Source organism: Nannobrachium achirus (genome assembly GCF_963921795.1).
Source record: "Nannobrachium achirus genome assembly, chromosome: 3".
In the NCBI taxonomy this organism is placed as follows: domain Eukaryota; kingdom Metazoa; phylum Chordata; class Actinopteri; order Myctophiformes; family Myctophidae; genus Nannobrachium; species Nannobrachium achirus.
In genome coordinates this window covers 31166207-31186251 of record NC_137812.1, presented here as the reverse complement: position 1 = coordinate 31186251, position 20045 = coordinate 31166207, and the positions used below count along the sequence as shown (strand labels likewise).

Below are 20045 nucleotides of genomic sequence, written 5' to 3'. Positions count from 1 at the left end.
CAATAAACAGTCTAAAATAGCTATGTAAATGAGGCCATGTTATAGTGATAAAGCAACTTGGACCAAGCTGTAACATTAATTCCTCCCATTTGTCCCATAATGGTTAGATATACTAGTGTCTCTACAGAGTAGAATGTGCAAAGAGTTATGGCAAGTTGCAGTAATTCAGTCATTGGTATTGACCTGGGCTGTCAGTGGACAATATACTAGATTCATTTTTACTCCCTTATATACAGTATATATATACAGTATAACTATTACTGCCATCATGATGTAATGTGGTCTAATATGTTCCAACAATGGTGCTTCCTATATCCAGTCAGTGTCTTCTCTTTAGGCTGATTGAATTATTTTAACCTTCATCGCCAATTGGCTTCATCTGTTGAAGTAAACAAAGAGAACAATATCAATATCTCACACACACGCACGCACGCACACGCACGCGCACACACACACACACACACACACATGCATTGCAACGTGACGTGCTGTGAGCTCATAGTTTATATTATAGCAATTTTTGGAAACACATTGAAGTATCTTACTTGCGTAGTCCTGCATGGTGAGGGGTTGAGAGATGATCTGCTTGAAGGCCTCTATCCAGTCCTTCTGCTCCTGCTCCAGCTCGCACATGAACACAAACTGTCTGCCCGGGGTCTGCAACGTGATGCCACACTGCCACCTGCTGCCACGCATGGCTTTGGGCACTCCCTCTGTCACAGAGTAGTTATGGCTCTCTGGGCCAATGAAAACAGCACCCAGCTCAGTAGCATCCTGTTGGAAAAAACAACAACAAACAAACATAAAGCAATATAGATATGTGCATGCTTTTGAAATTGGAAAAGTACTGTGCACATTAATTACCAGTGGGGTTTTAAAGTAGAGAAGCTTTCTGTCCATTGAGCTCAGAGTGAACCACCTCTTTTTGAACGGCTCCCATTGCTGAACTTAAAAACAAACAAACAAACGCCCGCACGCACGCACGCACACACACACACACACACACACACACACACACACACACACACACACACACACACACACACACACACACACACACACACACACACACACACACACACACAGATACACACACACACACACACACACACACACACAGATACACACACACACACACACACACACACACACACACACACACACACACACACAGTCAAGCAAGGCTGGCAAGCACAGCTTTTGAATAAGTAAAGGCAATTGAAAAACATTTCACAGCTAGATCAACTGACCATTGGACCAGTTTTCTCCATGTAGCCCTCCTTCAGACTACTTGTAGTTAACTGAGGTATAAGCTGTAACAAAATCATACAAGAAGTTGGTTGGAAATAGTAAAATACTTTAACCCCATGCATCCTATAGCTTTCCTCTCCTGGCGCGAACATTTGGCAAGAATAACAGATCTACAAGCTCCCATGACTATAAGAGATTTGTTGAGGGAAAAAACAGCATAACTAAGCAATGTAAGCATAGGGTTTAAAATGTGACATTTGGAAATAGTTCTACTCTTTAAATTGTAAAAAGGTCTTACGTCACTATCTTGAGCAGTGGGGTGTTTCTTCTTGAGGTAAACAAACCGGGTTGCCCTAATAGCATTAAACCAGGATACAATTACCTATAAGGCAATGGAAATGGGACACTTAGTCAGGAAATCAAGGAGGATTATGTATTTAATATGTATTTTTACATGAACAAAGGTGTGTGTTGTCTGGTGAGGATAATTCAAATCAATGTATTCATGCAGACAATAATCTAAAACGGAAACTACAAATAATTAGTCTCACCTGCCCACTCTCATGGTAAACAAATATATTCCTGGTACGTCCCTCTCGGATGTATGACATCTGTAGTCCATGAGCATGGCCTATCTTCTGAGGCTGGAAAACTGCATTCAGGTCTTTCAAGGAGATGACAGCTTTTGGAGACTGGGGAAGGATTAAGTGTAAACCACATCATAAGCAATTTAGTGATGGAAAAAGATCATCATGACAAGAATTGAGCATTTTTTTCACAAACAAACATTCAGAGGTTGGTTGCAAAATGAATAGAAATAAAAAATATGCAGTTGCCATAAATTAAACCATTACAAATATTGCATAATATTCTGTATAAGTCATAAAGGGCTGGTTATAATGGAGTAAACAGGCACAGTTTATGGTAGTAAAAAAGAAATACTCACATCTTTTTTAACAAAATATCTGAGAGTGAAGTCTTTTTGGGAGAGCAGGAATGTTCTCTTCAGGAACTGTTTCTTGTCCTTGCCCCTTTTCCACAGAATTGACTCAAAAGTGTCTGCATGGATTTGATCAAATCATAGAACATTATGAATAAAAGAACGCTGTTTGGTATGCAGAATTATAATGTATTCACAAGTGGAGAGGAATCTTTGAGGCAGAGGGTTTCTGTGTTTAATTACCTGAGCTGTAGGCTTTCTGAAGGTCATTATTCTCTCCTGTGAATGCTCTTCTCTCATACTTTTCGCGGATCCATTGACCCTTCAGAACCCTAAAGATAAATGTAATTAGTTATGAGTACTAAGCCCTGTGTGTTACCAACAATCAACTAAAAATTTGAATATCTGGGCGCTGCTGACCTAGCGGTTAAAGAGCATGCCACATAGGCTCTAATGCAGCCTGACATACAGTAGACGAGTAGAGTTTGAGTCCGGAGCATGATTACCTTTTCTGAGAATCACTCCATGTTTCCCGTCTCTCTCTCTACTGTGTAGTGTGTACCATCAATAAATGCATTAAAAGCCCAAAGTTATGTTGGATAACAAATAGTCATGACCCAAAAATAAATAATCAAATAAAACAATAATTCTCAGGGTTGGCCAATTCTGGGCAACAACCCCTTTGATTACCAGGCGATCAAATTGGGCTATTGAGGTAAGTTATATGTTTTATTGTTTGAAGTGAATATAACGCTTCTTCCCAGATTAAAATCCACATTGAATCATTGCCTCATTCTTTGTTAGGTTTTATTACCAGTAAGACGCCTAAGAGTGAAAAGCGACATCTGTCTTGGTTATCTGTGTGTGTGATGTCACCTGTGATGTCACAGTGATGTGTCAGGGGGACCACAGTGTCAAGCGTTACCCGTACAGGCAGATACGGACAAGCTGTGACGTTTCTGATAGTAAACAATTATTGGCTTATTCTAAGATGTAAAAGCAATGATGGTTTTCACTGTCTTCTTTGACTGCCTTGAAAAACTGTTAAGTGATCATGTGCCCAAGAGACTAGTGTCTCCCACCTATACTAGCCTAATCAGTGTTGTTGCCACCTTGAAATGTTAGAGAATGTCTTGATAACTATTCTCTAACATTTCAAGGTGGCCAATGTGTCTTTACCAGAATATGGCTGTGTAAAAAAGGTACAGTGTAGAATGAAGCACTTTTGTCTGATATGGCATAGGCCTTCCCTCCACTATACCACTGAGCTTGCAGCCTCTAGTATTTGTTCCTCTTTTAAGTACAACACGTGACCTGTCCATTCTCAAAGTGAATGGACTATTTGGTTGATTCATGAGTTCCGCAGAGCCAATAAGTTGAATGGTAACATCAGCTGATAAGGGAACAGTCACTCACACACAATCTTGTTGTTGTGGGCGGTACAAAAAAGCAGGGATCAACTTCTCATATATGGCTTTGGCAGCAAGATTTCCCCTGTCCCTCATGAACTATAAGAAAAAACAAAAACAACTCAAACAATAAATGCCATGCCTTCATTTCAAGTAGTTTGTTAATAAGCAAATGAAAAGCATCCAACACAACAGCTGAATACAGACTGTACCTCAACAAGGGAATCATCCCAGAAATCCAGGTGTATAGACTTGACTTTGCTGACAGCTGGCAAATCACGATGAGTCCCTGAACAGTTCAGGCACACAAATATGCCGAGGGTGTAGGAGGACCAATCAGGCTCTGTGAAAAAAATACATGAAAAATCCTGAATTTAGAAATGTGTAGAAATGGACCCAGAATTATAGTTAAATTAACACTCAGGATTTTACTGTGGAGACTCAGTGTAGGCGAGTTATCACAATGAATGGGCAACAGCTAGCCTGACACTCAGCCTGAATTGACATTTCGTTTCACTTCATTATTCATTATCGCTGAATCGCCAAAACAAAAATTTAAAGGGGTGTGGCTAGCGATTCAGGGTCTGGAACTAGGCTAGGCAACAGCTATATAGTTTTGTGATCTTTTATAATGCATTAAATTAAATAGAGCACAACATAACTTCTGTTTGTGTCATCACTTTCTTTCTTTGGACTTTGACTGTTACAGTAAACATCTGTATATTCAGCCTATCGGTGATCCTGATGAGGAACATGTTACAATCAGATCATAAACTGAAATGAAGTAGTAGTGCATATAGCAGTCACTTCCTCTCATGAGAGTTTATTTCAAACCATAACAGATCGTCTCAGTGTTAAGTATTGTACTCGGGTACAATTTTGGCATATTTTTACTTTACTGGTCCACTACATCTCAAAGGCAAATATTGTACTTTTACTCCACAACAATTATTTGAACACTTACGTCACTTGTAGATTTTGATTATTATTACAAAACCACTTCAAACCTACAGTAGGCCTACATATACTTTGTGAATGTGAAAATAGACGATCTACAACGGAGCGCTGCGTTGTGAGCTTGTAGATCTTGATATTTCCAAAGGATTTATATACAGTACAAATGAAAATGTATGAAATGGGACCTTCTGCACAATTACTTTCTGCTTTTGAGTATATTCTGATGCTTATACTTTTGTACTTTTACACAAGTCAATTTGGAATACCCTTAAATGTGAGTACTTCTTCCATCACTGCATGTAGTGCTGCACAGTGTTAATTTAAACTCTGATAGTGTCAAAACATGTTCACAGTTAGGGTTAGTACTATACCTGTTTCACCTGTGTCATGAACAGATTTTAAAATAGCATAAATACATTTTAATCACATTTAAATGTCACTGTAATTCACCTCAGTTACTTTAGCTATTCCATGTTTGCCAACATACTCACCAGGAGCTCCACAGTCCGCACAAACATTGTTGCCTGGCTGTTTGACCATTTCAAGCAGAACTTTCTTATTTCGCTCCAGGCTTGCCATAGGTGAAAATAGATTGTTTTTGTCATGGAACACTGTCTTGTTAAGTCACAACCAAAGAGCAAATGTAAATAATTATTCTATCCATTAGACAGTGTGGTGGTTCTACTTAGTTTTGCTCTCCCCTGTTGGAGTGGCGCAGGACTCCAACATTTCCTCTTTGTTTCTATAGCACTATGAATTTATTGTTCTGCACACAAACATTGGACTCCAGAAATAACTGTGAAAGGAAGTGAAACAGGCACCACCATGGGTGATAGACTTCTATGTCGGTAAAAGAACAATTGCATGAGTTTGGTGAATAAAAGCTTGCATATTTCCTGTTAACCTCTTTTGCGCTATTATAATTGTATTTTTAATGGATGATCTACAAGTTCACAATGGCATGTGCTATTTTTGAACATGTTGGAAAAGTTTGGGAATATTTTCACCTAAACTGAAATGCCCAAAATAGGAACATGGGGTGCAAATAGGCTACTAGAAAGAAGAAGAAGAAAAATAAAATAAAAAAAAAAAGACAAAATTTGAAACAGAAGTGTAGTGTTGTCATATAGATTGATTGAATGAAGACTTTATTAGAGGTTTGCATAGGAAAAGATACAGGACAGGCCTACAACAAGGTCAACTAAAAGCATAAACACCACAAGAAAGCGTTTGGGCTTGTTTCAATTGGGGTCCCTTATATGTATTATTTAAATACACATACCTTTTGGTATGCTTTTGGATTTGGAGCAAAATAGGTTTGACACACCTTTTTGAGGGATACAATCTATGGATACAATTAATAAGACAAGGATTAAGGTTTCCTGTAAATAAGCCGAAAAGCTTACTAGGATCACCTTTTAGCTAACCTCGCCTCACCAGGCTTTCCCCTGAGAGAAAGCCTGGTCTTCGTTTACTAAACGGGCCGTTTGATCCGGTCGGGAGCGGAAGAGCTCCTACGTTTTTCTGTAGTCCAAAACGGACTACACTTTGGCCGGAAACAACGACCGGAAACAGTTTCAACCCAGTTTAGCGCATGCGCAAGTAGTTAGCGCATGCGCAAGTACGGGTTAAAACCGGTTAAAACTGTTTCCGGTCGTTGTTTCCGGCCAAAGTGTAGTCCGTTTTGGACTACAGAAAAACGTAGGAGCTCTTCCGCTCCCGACCGGATCAAAAGCCCGAAATTGGAAGCCAGCCCAGGCTACCTTTTAGCTGACCTTGTACCAGTGAACTGTACTGTCATGACTGTACCTTTTTCTATGCAAACTTCTAATAAGTCTTCAATCAATCAAAGCCATTGTCCTGCGGAACGAAAACATTCAGGACGGAACCATCCCACACCAGCACGTTTGTAACATCGGACAGGTAACAGTGTCGCACAGCAAGCTCTAGCTAAAGGGCAAAACTGTTCAATCTGCATGTTTTAAAATGTTGTTTATTAAAACGTAGCAGCTTTCATGAATGAGGATGTGGGTTGCGAGGAGATTTCTGTCATCGGTCGTTCACAGGGGTAAGTTATATAGTCATTTCTTCCCAAAATCCCAACTAAGCACCGGTAATAATGTATAAAGTGTAGCTACAAGCTAGCAGCTAACTGTTATCCATTGATAGGAGAGGGGAGGGACTCCCCAGAATGACTCTGGACCATTAGCTCTGGGCATGCACACGTTTATTATGCTGTTATTTATTGTGTTATTTTGTTTTGAATGGGAAACATTTGGAGGATTTACATGTCAGTGCTCATGTGATCATTTAATCATCAGTATATATTTAGCCGCGGACTCCTATCAGAAAAGATTTTGTGCTAGGGACCCCCAATAAGAGAAGATAGCGTAACATAATAATAATTATTAATAAATGTAAATATATTTATTCCAAAATTTGAGATAGCTGGAGCTTTGTGAGCCTGACTGACCAGCAGACCACCTCACAAAGCATTCCTATGAGACCAAATGAGAGAAGTTACAATATTATTTTCAGTTAGATACTTACATACCATTTCTCTTGCAGGACAATCTGCAGGTCAGTCTGGATTGTTCCGACGCCCTCCAGGCCCTGAGCTAGAGCTCCGATATCTTCAGTGTACGTGCTGCTGGAGGAGTCGGATTCCCATCGCCGGGTTCGAGACCCTGAACCCCATCATCTCATCATCTGGCGACTGCAAGGACGACGGTAGATCCTTGGATTCGTATTACACTTCAGAGCAACGATCCATCATCCTTAACCTGCTCAACAACGCTCCGGAATCGGATCTGAGAACTGTCAAGCTCCTACGTGGCCGCAAGTCGGTCAACATTGTGGATCACAGGACCAAAAACGGGCCGTTTAAAACTCTGGAAAGTGTGACAAACGTACCCCTCCTGAAACACAAAAGTGCCGTCATAGTCTTCAACTCCATCCTCAATCCGCAGAAGAAAGAGAGGAAAGTTAAGATCAACTTGGCCAAGTTTATCAGGCCAGAAGTTGACAGATCTTGGCTGGAGGTGAGTTTCTGATTTAGCCTGCATAGACCTTTTATCTACTGCCTTTACTTCCACTTAAACCCTATATCAGGGGTCTTCAACAGGGGGTCCGGGACCCCTAGGGGGTCCTCAGTCACTACAGGGGATCCTCCAAATCTTTGTGTGATAGAAACCTTTTTCCCTCCTTTTTTATATTAACCACTTGAACCCTAGCTAGCATCCATATTCTGAGAACTTTATCCAAAAATAGCAGATCTACAGGCTCACAACGCCTCGCGCTGCGAGGCGTTGTGAGCTTGTAGATCGGCTATTTTTGGCAACAAGCTTTGGTGTAAAGCGGGAAAAAGAGCAGACTAAGTACATAGTGAAAGGTCAAGTTTATTAAGTATTGACGGTTCAAGTGGTTAAATATCTGAAAGCACAAATTGACATGAATCCAAAATACACCGATGATTGTGCTGTCAAAGGATGAAACTATATAGAATCTATGAACAGATTGTGGGGGTCCCTGCTTCATCTCTCTCTCAACTAGGGGGTCCTTCCTTGGCCTGAAAACGTTGAAGACCCCTGCCCTATATACTTCAGTGACTGCCTGGGGTCAACACCTAGTAGTTGTTCACCACCTTTTTTTTCACCTCCACACCAAATCTTTAAATTAGCTGATAACTGTCATTTGTTGTTTCAGGAAGCCAGCTCCATTGTGTCATTAGTATGTGCAACCAACAGCGTTGCTTGGGCACATGTGGACCGCGGGATGAAAGTGTTGGACTGGCAACAGCAGGAGTGCCCTAATTTCTTGAAGGGGACCTACGATGCCTCAGAATACTTGAATGATGTGAGTATTTATTTCGTTTTCTTATTTTTTTTGCCTTTATTGATAGATTACAGCAGCGGTTCTCAACCTGTGGTTCGGGACACCCGGTGGAGGTCGCCAAATTATTTTTGGGGGTCCCCTGATGATTAACTTAATGTGCAACATTGTTTTCTCACTCAACAGTAAACAAATCAACATAAGGTTTAAGATCAAAGAGTGTATCTGCACATTTCTAAAGCGACAATTTAAGGACTTCTTAATACCTCTAAAATGACAAATTAAACATTGGCCAAATTGTCTAATATTAGAAGCAGAAATTGTGAAAATAGCCGATCTGTTGCGAGGCGTTGTGAGCATGTAGATCTGCTATTTTCACAATAGAACCGTGTTATACAAAATGTAATCCCTCAACTCTTAGTGCTCGTCAGGGTGGGGGTCCCAAGTTAAAATAATTATTTTGGGGGTCGCGGCATGAAAAGGTTGAGAACCACTGGATTACAGTAGTCTGACAGGAAATGGGGAGAGAGAGAAGGGGAGTGATACGCAGCAAAGGTTGTCGGGATCGGGAGTCGACCCCGACAAATAGCTCTACAAGCTCGCAATTAGGGATGTCCGATATTATCATCCGGCTTAAATCATTTCGGTATAGGTAATTCTTTTATTATTATTAATTTTTTTTAACAGGAGTTCTTAGTTAGGGGTGTGCCAAAAACCCCAAAGTGGGGTTGGGAACTCTCGGGGATCCTTGAGGGTGTTCCAGGGGGTCCCCAGCTAAATGTTAGATAGTTAGGAACCAAATGGACCCTTATAGGTATGTAAATCTGAGTGTACAAATGGAACCACCAAATGGACCCATTCCATTTGTACACTCTTAACTCTCCCAACGCTTTGAACGTTCACGTTCGCCCGATTTCGCAAGACCTCTCCGCCAATACGGCGCTCGTTCGGTTCGTTCGTCTGATGACTGTAAGCTGATGAGGGGTCGCGCGGCCGTCTACTGTAAACACATTTTCCGCGGTGATGGTGTAAAAAATCCATTATGCGTTAGATCAACGGAGAACAATTCACTTCCTTGTTGATTTCCTCTGGCTGTAAGGCTCTGTGGCCAGTGACTGGTCTTCTTCTTCTTCAACACATAACAGGCAAATTCACATTCATTCTCGCATGACGCCGCCCTCTGCTGCCTGGCAGACCAAAGTGCACTATTGCACAACCCAAAAAAATAAAAATAAATAAATAAATGTCTGTCTGTCTATCTACTATAACGTCGCAAAGGTAAGCCGCTTTTTGATGGCGCCAGACCCAATAAATAAATAAATAATCTGGCAGTAGGAGAGTTAATATGATTTTATAATATAAATTGGGGTCCCAGCAATATATAAATGCAATTAAATGGGGTCAGTAGCCTAATGCATTTCAAACTGTGAGTCCTTAAATTTCAAATGGTTGAGAATCACTGCCAGATATTATATTAGCATATATCGGTATCGGTTAATATCGGTATCGAAAATTAAGAGTTGGATATTATCTGTTATCGGTAAAAACGTCAATATCGGACATCCCTACTCGCAATACAATATGATGCAACACGTTGTGTGAGCTTGTTGTCTTATGACTGTCAGGCTTACAGTAAGTCGTTAATTATGATTTATAATCATTTCTCCCCCTACAGATCTCCCATGTTGTGTCACTCCTCCCCTCTGCTGATTTCTACATTGTGGAGAAGAGCGCCATCTCTTTACAGAACACAACGCTGTTCCCCATCATGGCTCACCTGCGGTCTGTGGAGGCTATGCTGTTTGCCCTGCTGGAGCCTCGCTACTCCCCCGAAACGGATGGCAACGCCCCTCCCAGGTGAAAAAGAAGACAAATTAGGGCTGCAACTATACACATTATATTCGTAGTAATTTTATGTATTATATATCAGCCCTATTTGTCATAAGGGTGTCATGCGAAACATAGTGAAAATAGCCGGTGTACATTTTGTTTATCATTTGTAGATCATAGATCAGATATTTTCAGTTTTTGTAATCCGACATAATCACATGCCCAAAACAGGAATGGATTATTATTAAATTATTGATTATTTAAATTGACTAAAAGAAATTGCAATTAAAAAAAAGGCGGCCTGGGTCACAAGGTAGTGGTCCATGCACCTAGGCTGGTAATCCGGCCTGTCGCGGGTTCGAGTCCCAACGACCTTTGCTGCGTGTCACTCTCTCTCCCCATTTCCTGTCAACCTACTGTATACTTATCAATAAAGGCAGAAAAAGCCCCCAAAAAAGTATATAACAAAAAAAAATCATCCGCAAAAACAAATATTGGATAACATGCAAATAGTGGTTAGAATAATCCTTGAACAATCCCTTGTGCTTACAAAGATGTCACTTGACAATAAAATAAAAACCCATTGTCTTTTTCGCCCTCCTTCGCCAGGGTTCTGAACATGAAGCGTGGGATGGTGGGTCGTCACTTTGGACTGATGCTGGGCGAAACACGGACCAGCGGGGCGGAGACAGTGCAGCAGATGATGACGGATTCTGTGACACAGAAGCTACCCCGGTTAAACTTCCCACAAGAGCTCCTGCTCAAGTACAGGAACGCTTTCCAGATGGGAACGAGACGAGGAGGGGACGAACTGTGTGATGCCCTCCTACAAGCAGTGGCCTTTTACGAACTGCTGAGTGAATCCTCTAACTAGGTTTCAGTCAGATAACTCACGATAAGGATTGATACAATGTTTATTATTATGAATGAGTAATGCAAGTGTGTATATGTCACATTTATTTTGGCGTCAGGCGCTGCTCTCCCTGCTCAGCGCAGCACAGAAGAACATCAATAACCATTAGGAGCAGGGAGATATAAATATATATAAACACCCCCCATGGGGAACAGAATTAGCAGCAGAGCCTACTGGTGGTGCTGGGGAGGCGGTGGGGGCAAGCAAGTGCCAGCTGCCAATCAGCAAGGCAGGAGGAGGAGACAACTGAGCAGGCTTTAAATAGGTTGGCAATGATCAGCTGACTGCCACGTCACCTGTGACGCAAGACAGGCGTAGTAGCATTGTATCAAACTGAATGCAACCGCATTGACCCACTCAAGTTATGCTGGCTGAACCCATTCCGCAGGCTACATCCATTTATGCTTTGGGAATTGTTGGGTCACCCAGACAAGCATGGATGAACTTTGACTCCCTTGTGAGCCTTCCAATTGATTAAAATACTGTCTGTTGCTAATCTGTGCAGGTATAAATATTACAAAAGGATGCAAGACAATGCATCAAAGCACTGATTGATCATGGATGCTGGGGGCATGAAAAAAGTGTTAGATCAATGATTCCGTATTCTAAATGTTAAACATTATCCTGAATATCTGGGGGTTTATTATAAAATATTACTGTGATATTTCTGCTGTCATTCAGGGATGGACTTGACCTTTCTTTGTACCTGAAAAGTCAAGCTACATGTCACTTTTTCATACCTCTAGTCCAGAAATGCCACCCACATTTTCGCAAACAAAAACTCAAAATAAACATTTCTTTTGTTTAAACATAAGATTTTATTATTTATTTACTCTTATATACATATTTAAAATAGTTTTTCCAATTGCAACTATGGAAATGAAGTGTCCATTTAAAAACAATCTAGTTCATGTTCAAGTTCTATTCACAGTATCACAGTAAAAAAAGAATAGTGGGTTTGATGAGGTCGGACCAGGTAGTGCCTTCTCTATGGGAAATCTTCAGAAAGGAGTTGAATAGTTGACTTTGAGAGGCCTAGTCCAACGTCTTTGAGGTAGTACACAAACCTGGGACACGATGGATAAAAAAAAGTTTGACCATTTGTTTTCTCATAGGATATGTTGCATGCTTGCAAAATCATCTGCGATCTTCCAAAAGTTCTTATATACCAGGGGTTCTCAAACCATTTTAAGCCGTAAACATAATTGAACTGGGGACCCCCACCCTGACAAGCACTTGCAATTAGCCTTATTCACGGCCCGCCCACCTACTTCCGTTTCTCAGTTTTCCCCGGGTGCTGACTTCAATTCGAAGGGGAAACTATACTGGACTTAAAGCCAACAAATCATTATTTCTAACAGTAAAGTAAATTATAGTGCTTTGTGCCGTTTAGTATCTTGTGTTCTTGATCATGCTAGCCGTATTTTATACTTTACTATTCGGAAATTGCATTAAATTTGCGATTTCTGTGCCAACTCCATAGGCTATGGTAGGATTTACCCCTTCAAAATGTGACTTCAGCACCCGTGGGATGCTTAGTGGGCGGGCCGTGAATTGGGCTAATTGTAGGTATTACATTTAATGTGACTCACTTCCACAGATAAATATTGTGAAAATAGCAGATCCACATGCTCACAACACCTTGTGAGCATGTAGATTGTCTATTTTCACAATGTTCGCCTCCTGCTTACTTAATATTTGACAGTTTAGCCAGTTTGGTATTAAAGCGGTCCTTAAATTGTCACTTTATAAATGTGCAGATACCCTGTATAGTGTATACACTTATAATGTGTGTTGGTTTGTTTACCGAGTGAGAAAACAAAAAATTACATTAAGCTAATCATCTGGGGACCCCACAAAATAATTTGGGGAATTTGGGTCCCGACCCCAAGTTTGAGAACCACTGCTATAGACCAATCCACAGAGCGCTGTCCTTAGTTGCAGTGGCGCGTGACACCGCAGTTATGATTGCCGCTCTGTGGATTCGTCCATACAAAAGATACCGTACTCTTGTTTTTATTATTAACTCACAATCTCATACAAAATGTCTACTCTGCCCGATAACATAGTCTGAGCTTTTTCCGAGCTTTTGAGGGTAAGCTCATAACACTGAATGAATGGGGACGTTTTTGTCAAATTTTACCTTCAATGTAAGACACTCCGCTTTGGGGTTTTAAATGAATAGTCTATTCCATTTTATATTCTCTGACTCACCTGCCCGGCAGGTGCCCTGCTGCCCTCTCTGAGCGACAGATGGAGCGGAGCATAGGCATGTATTCAACAGTGACAGCCCGTCTGTTTCCCAGGACGCTGAAGAATCGGCTGCAGAGAACCGTCTTGCTCAGCTCATACCTCCTCTGGACGGCACTGGACATACAGTACATTGGGTCATATTACATTATGATGATACAGAGATTCACCAGTAGAGTAGTGTTCCAGTGATGATGTCTCTTAAGTAGGATAATCTGGAGCAATTTGCTTTGGGTTTTGGTCAAGATTTGAACAAAACCCACCAGCACAAGAATTTCTCTTAGGATTTAACCAGACCTTATTTTTATACATAAAAACTAAAACTAACTTCCAGGTTTTACAACTTTTCTTTGGTTTGTTTTTTTGTATACAGAATATAAGAAATATTTGAGGGAGGTTTAAGGGTCTTGATCATATAACTGAATTAAATTATCTCTAATCAAATTGGGCTCACAGACTGAAATAGTTATAATTCATGTGGGAGTTATGATCGAGTATACACTCACCTTGGGTCACAGAAAAAGTTTGAACTGAAGTTGAAACTTTTTCTGTGGAATGAGACTGGAATGGTGAACTTCTCCGCCAGCCTCTGCCACTCTTTGTCCCCCAGTGTCTGTCTGTATCCCTGGACTTTAGTCCAAACATCAGACGCTTTTCTCCAACATGTCTGAAATGCCAAGCCCTCAAGAGCAGCTTGAATCTCCAATGTCCTCTCTTCTTTCTCACAATGTCCACTGTCCCCTTCTCTCATCTCATCCAACAACCCATCTCTGATCTCTGCCCCAGTCCAAGCAAACTCTGCTGACTTGCATGGGCCTGATACATGCGATTCTTCAGGCGGCACTGTGGAATCCAGGTATGACATGTGATCAATGAAATCAATTAAGGCATCCAAACAATGGGTTGCCAGTTTAGCCACACCGTCTTCAGCCTTTGACTTGTCGTTTGAACATGTAGCTCTATATTGTGCCCCCATCAATGATGGCGAGGTTATGTGTGTTTTGGCTGAATATGAACGGTTGTCGAACACTGTTGGCAAACTTGGCATACATTTCTTTCTGCGAAGCCTGGAGAGGTTCCTAACTGATTTCACTGATGTGGTTCCTGTAAGATCAATTACCTCAACCAACTGTTGGTTTTGAGGCTGCATGGCAGGGGCTGTTCGATCACTCTGCAACCCAGAACCAGTCACATCATCTGCACAGGTGGAGGAGGATCCCTGGCCAGTGCATGTCAATGGTAGAAGCAACTCCATGTTGGAGTAAAGCAGTGGGACACCTCTCCTCCAGCTTTCTGCTAGTATGTTCAGAAGTTTGTTCATGTCTGGATTGGTCTGAAGAATAGAATAGAAAATGTTATTCCTATAAGATAATAATCGTGAGCATGAGGAGTGAGGACCCCTGTTCAAATTCAAGCCATCTTGTCTTGCATGTCTCCACTTTTTCTCTGCCCTTGGGTTTCTTTCGCTTTACACTGACCTATCTGAAATGAAGCATAGATGTCTAAATTAAAATAAAATAAAAAACACCACACTTGCCTTCAAAAGGGTCAGTAAGCTCAGGAGTGTCTCTGTCTGGAACCCCAGCATGCTGGCAGTGCACCCCACATCACAGGTAGGAAGATGGGGATTGTCTGGAATGTCTTCCACTTCACTTATATTGGAGACTAGAATATATATATATATCATATATTTTAAAAAAATTATAAAATGGCCATCACGTTCAATTCAATTTCACATTTAGATGTTTATGTAACATGGAGCAACATACACAACGTCCTGGTGGGGTCCTGCTGCGGAGATTCCTTCTGAGGTGCCAGTTGCCCACCACTATGCACCCAGAACTGCAGTTGGAGGAGGCAAGATCTGATATCCCCCCTGGAGAGTCTCAGAAGATTGGTGACATCACCCAACTCCGTCCTCACGTTCTCAGCCAAACACACCAGCCTCAAATAACTACAAGCGTTCACCTGAGAATCGACAACTTTGTGAAGAAACTAGAAAACAGTAAGCATGTTGCAATCAAATTATTTTCTGCATTGTGCATGTAGACAATTACAGAATGCATCGCCAACAGCAACATTTAATTTAGTGGCAAATGACTGAGCATAACGTGCTGTTAATTACTAAAGATTGGGCAGGGAGGCAACATCATTATTAGATTTAAAACTATAGAAATCCGATGCAAAAGGTGAAGGGGTTTACTTACCAAAGAAGGCGTCTTATAAATGGTTACTTCAAAATGTCCATCAAACCTCTCACTGAATAAGGGATCTAAGGAAGAGAATATCTTTCAATAGACCTTCTCTGATAGTGATTAAATTCCATTCTACTTGAATCTCTCTATTATTTAATGTTTTACCACTGGTAGTTAGAATGACCGGTCTCTTGGTGTTCCTCATGAATGTCTTGACGGCTGTAAGGAACCCGATATCGTCATCAAATATCACATCAACCTGCAGGGAATGATAGTGACAGCTACAGTAAATAAAGAGTATATGCACAACCAGATATAATATGCCAGGGGTCTTCAACGTTAATAATATGCCGTTTTCAGGCAAAGGGAGAGAGATGAGAGAGAGAGATGAAGTAGGGACCCCCACAATCTGTTCATAGATATACTGTAGTTTCATTGTTTGACAGCACGATCAACAGTGTATTTTGGATTCATGTTAATGTGTGTTTTCAGATATTTAACCACTTGAACGGTCAATACTTAATAAACTTGACCTTTCACTGTACTTAGTCTGCTCTTTTCCCCCTCCAAAGCTCTTTGCCGAAAACCCCCTGTTGAAGACCCCTGTAATAAGCAGTTTAATGATGCCAAACGGTTTACCTCTTCAAACAGAATAAGTGATGTGGCCATCTTTTTCCTCTCTGTCACTGTTGACCAATTTCTCAACTCATTACCAGGTACTGATGAAATATCATTGGCTGGCTTCTCAGATGGAACACCTGAATGCAACTGGTCTGCTTTGGCCTTCATCTTGAAGAAGTTGGTCAAAAGAATTGTGGCTGGACTAGGTTTTCTTTTGCCACAAGATTTTACGATGTTCTGCCCTCTTCTCTTTGAGGTGGAGATAACATGTTTGGCAGATGACATATTTCTTCCTGTAAAAATAAAATAAACAGACCCGTAAGACCTGAGGCAGATTCTACAAATGCCTTCTAAATCCTAACAGTTTTCTACATTGCTGTCAGGTAGAAACCTCCCATCTCCTTATTTAAACTTTTTGTGTTTTTTCATGTTAACGTCCTACTTACAACAGCATGCATCACACAAAAGCATCAAAAGTGGCAGATCGACAAGCTGCATTTGAGCTTGCAGATCTGCTACTTTTGCTATTTTGAATTTGAATCCTGAAAAGTAATAGTTTTGGACATAATGAGGTTTCCAAACAACAGAGACCATAATATAGCTAAAATGACAAAGATGCTTTCCCGGTTAATATATATTTTACATGACTTGAGACCGCCCCTCCTCAGTATGGTATCGTCTTACCAGTTACGGTGTCATGTTTAGTTGTGGAGACGTTGGTGGTGTTGTAGATGTTGAGGTACGCTGGTTTGAGGGCATCTTTCCCAGAGGTTTCCACCAGGTGCGACTGGACAGCCTCCTTCAACTGGGTAAGAACATTGTGGCCACTTCGTTGGGAGGAGCTATTCACCTCAAACACCTTTGGAAAGACAAAGCTAATTAGACATTTCTGCTTTGGAAAAAAATAAGGCAGTTGGGCTTGGGTCGAAAACAGTTCAGTTCCATCCTGTTTATAACTTGAGTAGGCTCCCGTATACAGTCAATGCTTCCATGCATCCTGTTTAAATACAATATTTCCATGATCCGTTTATACAGTATACAGTCAATGGTTCCATCCCTGTATGGCTGTTAACCATTTTCGACCTGTCATACCTATTTTGGGCATGCCATTATAGGCGAGAATTTGCTGTCTCACACAATACACATGGAGCCACCGGGAGAGTGTAATGCGGTGGAGGCATGTGGAAGTTCATGCCCCCATGTATTGTATTGTAGCAACAAGGACACGAACCCCATGCATCACTGTCTGCCATCTATAAAGGCATCTATCTACACAGGAAGTGAACCCGGACCGCTGTGGTGGTAGGCGAGTATCCTTTACACACTCCGGTGCTCTTCCTTTTTAAATGTTTATTTTTTAAACACCAACCTTAAAACCAAGCTCCTGAGCACAGGCATACACAGAGGATGTCTTTCCAATGCCTGGAGGTCCTGTGATCAGCATCGTAGTACATAACTGCTCCCGTTTCTCCTCAAATCCAGCTTCACCCTGGAAGTCACCACAGTCCCATGACTCTGCAAGGCAAGATAATTATGTCACACTCATTCCTAGAAACCGTCAACTTTCCAAAGCAAGCCTTCAGTATGAGACATTTTGAAAATAAAATCCAATGTTGACCCTGTCACAGCTAGAGGGATATGGATATGGTATAAGGATATTATATACTGTAGTGTAGACACATTATATGATAATCCTCACCATTACTGCTTTCTTCACGTTTCTTTTCCAGCTCCTTTTTCCTTTCGTCACAATCAGCTCTCAGTTTCCATTTCTTTAACCAGCTGCATTGCAAAGACAAACAACAAGAAACTATGTTGGATAACGTATATCTATTTCTATTCTAGTGCAATATAATAGCAGAAAAGCATGGAAAATGTTTGTGTAAAGTCACCTGTGGAGCTTATTTACAGAGGAGGAGTTATCAATTACTTCATTTGAATGCTGAGGGCTGTACCTCTCTGTCCAAAGCACATCTGATACAATGGAATCTAGACAGAGAAAAGAAAGAGAGGTGAGGGTTTGTTTGAGTCCCTGTTACTACAGAAGACGTAATCAAACTAGGATGAGAAGTTATAAAACAATATCAATCAAAGTCCATGTAAGAATCCTCACTTCTTTGGAGACTGGAACCGGCTTCAAACACCACACTGGCCGATTCCGTTTGACTTGTCATGTTAGGTTTTGGCTCATCCTTGACATCCTGGCATGTTTTCTCATTCTGCTGCTTCAATCTGTAAGTGCGACTGAGCCTGCCTGTTCTGGGCTGAACAACACCAGGGTCATTGTACTCTGGTGGTGATGACGGACAATGACCCGTATTGCGGCCTTCCTTTGAAACAATGCTGGACCTGCGACGTTTGAGTGTGTTGTCCCAGGCATCGCTTTCATAGGGTTGTTTCCTCTTCTCTCCTATGTGGTCCCGTGGGACTTGGCGGGATGTTGGGACTGGCTCTGTGGCAACAGAATGATAATCTATTTGGGTCACAGAGGCAGATTTGTAGGGCACTGGTTCTCAAAGTGGGGCCCGGGGACCCCCAAGGGTCTCGGGTCCTTTTTCAGGGGTTCCCCAGCTAAATGATAAGATAGTTAGGAATCGTTATGGGTCTGTAACTGTGACAGTGTTACGGGTCCATTTACACACTGTCAAAGTCAAATTAAGGATTTCACAGTGTAGATTGGGGTCAGTGGCCTAAATGCATATCAAACTGGGGGTCCTCCTTGAAATGAAAGGGTTTGAGAAAACCTCAAGGAAGGTCAGTGTGATGATATAATATGTTTGATCCAGAATGGGGAAATGTACAGGTATGTTAATAGTTGGTCAACTCAACATCCAGATTTTGTCTAAATAAAATCATAAATGCATTGATACTCAGGCTCACCTTCTTGGACTGTGTCTTGTAGGCTGTCTCTATGTTTCTTCTTGAGGGAAAGAAAGACCCTTCTCAGTGGAAATGATGGGTTAGCTTCTTTAATTTCTTCCAGACATCTATTCCGAGCAGACACAGACAGCTCGCCTTTCCAGCTGGACAGAATCGACCCTTTTCTCTCTGTCATCGTCAGTCTGGATGTTGTTGTTGGTGGTTCTTCTGTCACCTCATGATGATCATGCCTCTGAGCAGTGGTACCTGTTGATCTGTGCAGCAGTGGTCCCCTACCTAAGGGATGCTTCAGTTTGCCTTGACCTGTCCGTTTAGCACTGCGGTTTTGCTGCGTTGTCCTCAAGAAAATTGGAGCAAGTTTGATGTTTGGCATATTCTTCTCATTCTGTGGATGATGATCTCTAGTGATGACACCATCTGTGCTGCTAGTACACTTCTTGTTGTTGTCTTCAGCCAGGAGAGTTGAAGTTGTTGAAACCTTCTCGCTACCTTCAGTTTCATCCTTATGTGTTTTTCTACGTTTGAGTTTGTTCCGAGTTTCAAACATGTCGCTAAGTTTGACACTTGTTGCCTGTCCTGCAGGGAAACGTTCATTGTTCATTTTATTCTCTGAAAAATAGTCAGTCTTCTTCCTACAGTGTTATGGCGGGTTGCAACCACTGCATAAATCTACCGCCACCTACTGTAGCGGGGCTGGACTACTTCTCATCTGAGGCTACTTGCCTACTACTTAAAAGTTGTCCTATTTATAATACATACTAGAATATTCAGTGGTGTAAAGTAACCAAGTACATTTACTTAAGTAACATTTTTAGGTACTTTTACTTTACTTTATTATTTCCAATTAGTACTTTTACTTCTACTCCACTACATCTCGGATCCAAATATTGTACTTTAACTCCACTACAATTATTTGAAAACTATTGACTAGTTACTTTGTAGATATAAATTATAATATTATAATACAC

At 41.2% G+C, this 20045-nt stretch overlaps 3 protein-coding genes and 1 long non-coding RNA gene across 4 annotated transcripts; 1 reads left to right on the top strand and 3 right to left on the bottom strand.

Annotated features, from left to right (window-relative positions):
- Positions 1-200: 200 nt before the first annotated feature.
- Positions 201-5207, bottom strand: LOC308281213 (arf-GAP with dual PH domain-containing protein 2-like). The gene is made up of 11 exons (XM_080721334.1): positions 5049-5207; positions 3813-3943; positions 3608-3699; positions 2435-2523; positions 2198-2310; positions 1803-1943; positions 1550-1633; positions 1251-1313; positions 865-942; positions 546-774; positions 201-379 (listed from the first exon to the last, which is right to left on the bottom strand). The coding sequence occupies exons 1-11, from the start codon at positions 5134-5136 to the stop codon at positions 360-362; spliced, it is 1128 nt and encodes a 375-aa protein (XP_080577460.1). The 5' UTR covers positions 5137-5207; the 3' UTR covers positions 201-359.
- Positions 5208-6486: 1279 nt separating this feature from the next.
- On the top strand, positions 6487-11092 carry tefm (transcription elongation factor, mitochondrial; the record flags this gene model as incomplete). Its single annotated transcript, XM_080722518.1, has 5 exons — positions 6487-6625; positions 7126-7598; positions 8263-8412; positions 10064-10245; positions 10828-11092. The coding sequence occupies exons 1-5, from the start codon at positions 6577-6579 to the stop codon at positions 11090-11092; spliced, it is 1119 nt and encodes a 372-aa protein (XP_080578644.1). The 5' UTR covers positions 6487-6576.
- A 1008-nt stretch (positions 11093-12100) lies between these two features.
- Positions 12101-14104, bottom strand: LOC308281679. The gene is made up of 3 exons (XR_013961858.1): positions 13888-14104; positions 13346-13498; positions 12101-12198 (listed from the first exon to the last, which is right to left on the bottom strand). It is a non-coding gene; the product is annotated as an uncharacterized lncRNA (long non-coding RNA).
- A 24-nt stretch (positions 14105-14128) lies between these two features.
- Positions 14129-19624, bottom strand: atad5b (ATPase family AAA domain containing 5b; the record flags this gene model as incomplete). The annotated part of the gene is made up of 12 exons (XM_080722517.1): positions 14129-14224; positions 14919-15046; positions 15151-15349; positions 15589-15653; positions 15742-15835; positions 16216-16446; positions 16871-17056; positions 17567-17712; positions 17897-17979; positions 18090-18186; positions 18311-18649; positions 19078-19624. The coding sequence occupies 12 exons, from the start codon at positions 19622-19624 to the stop codon at positions 14129-14131; spliced, it is 2211 nt and encodes a 736-aa protein (XP_080578643.1).
- Between the last annotated feature and the right edge of the window lie 421 nt (positions 19625-20045).

Excerpts from the sequence above, each read along its gene's own strand:
- LOC308281213 (XM_080721334.1), bottom strand. The coding sequence starts at position 5,136 with ATGGCAAGCCTGGAGCGAAATAAGAAAGTTCTGCTTGAAATGGTCAAA. Across the intron at positions 3,700-3,812 it reads GGGATGATTCCCTTGTTGAG|TTCATGAGGGACAGGGGAAA; the intron begins GTACAGTCTGTA and ends TTTTTCTTATAG. Across the intron at positions 380-545 it reads CACCATGCAGGACTACGCAA|ATGAAGCCAATTGGCGATGA; the intron begins GTAAGATACTTC and ends TTACTTCAACAG.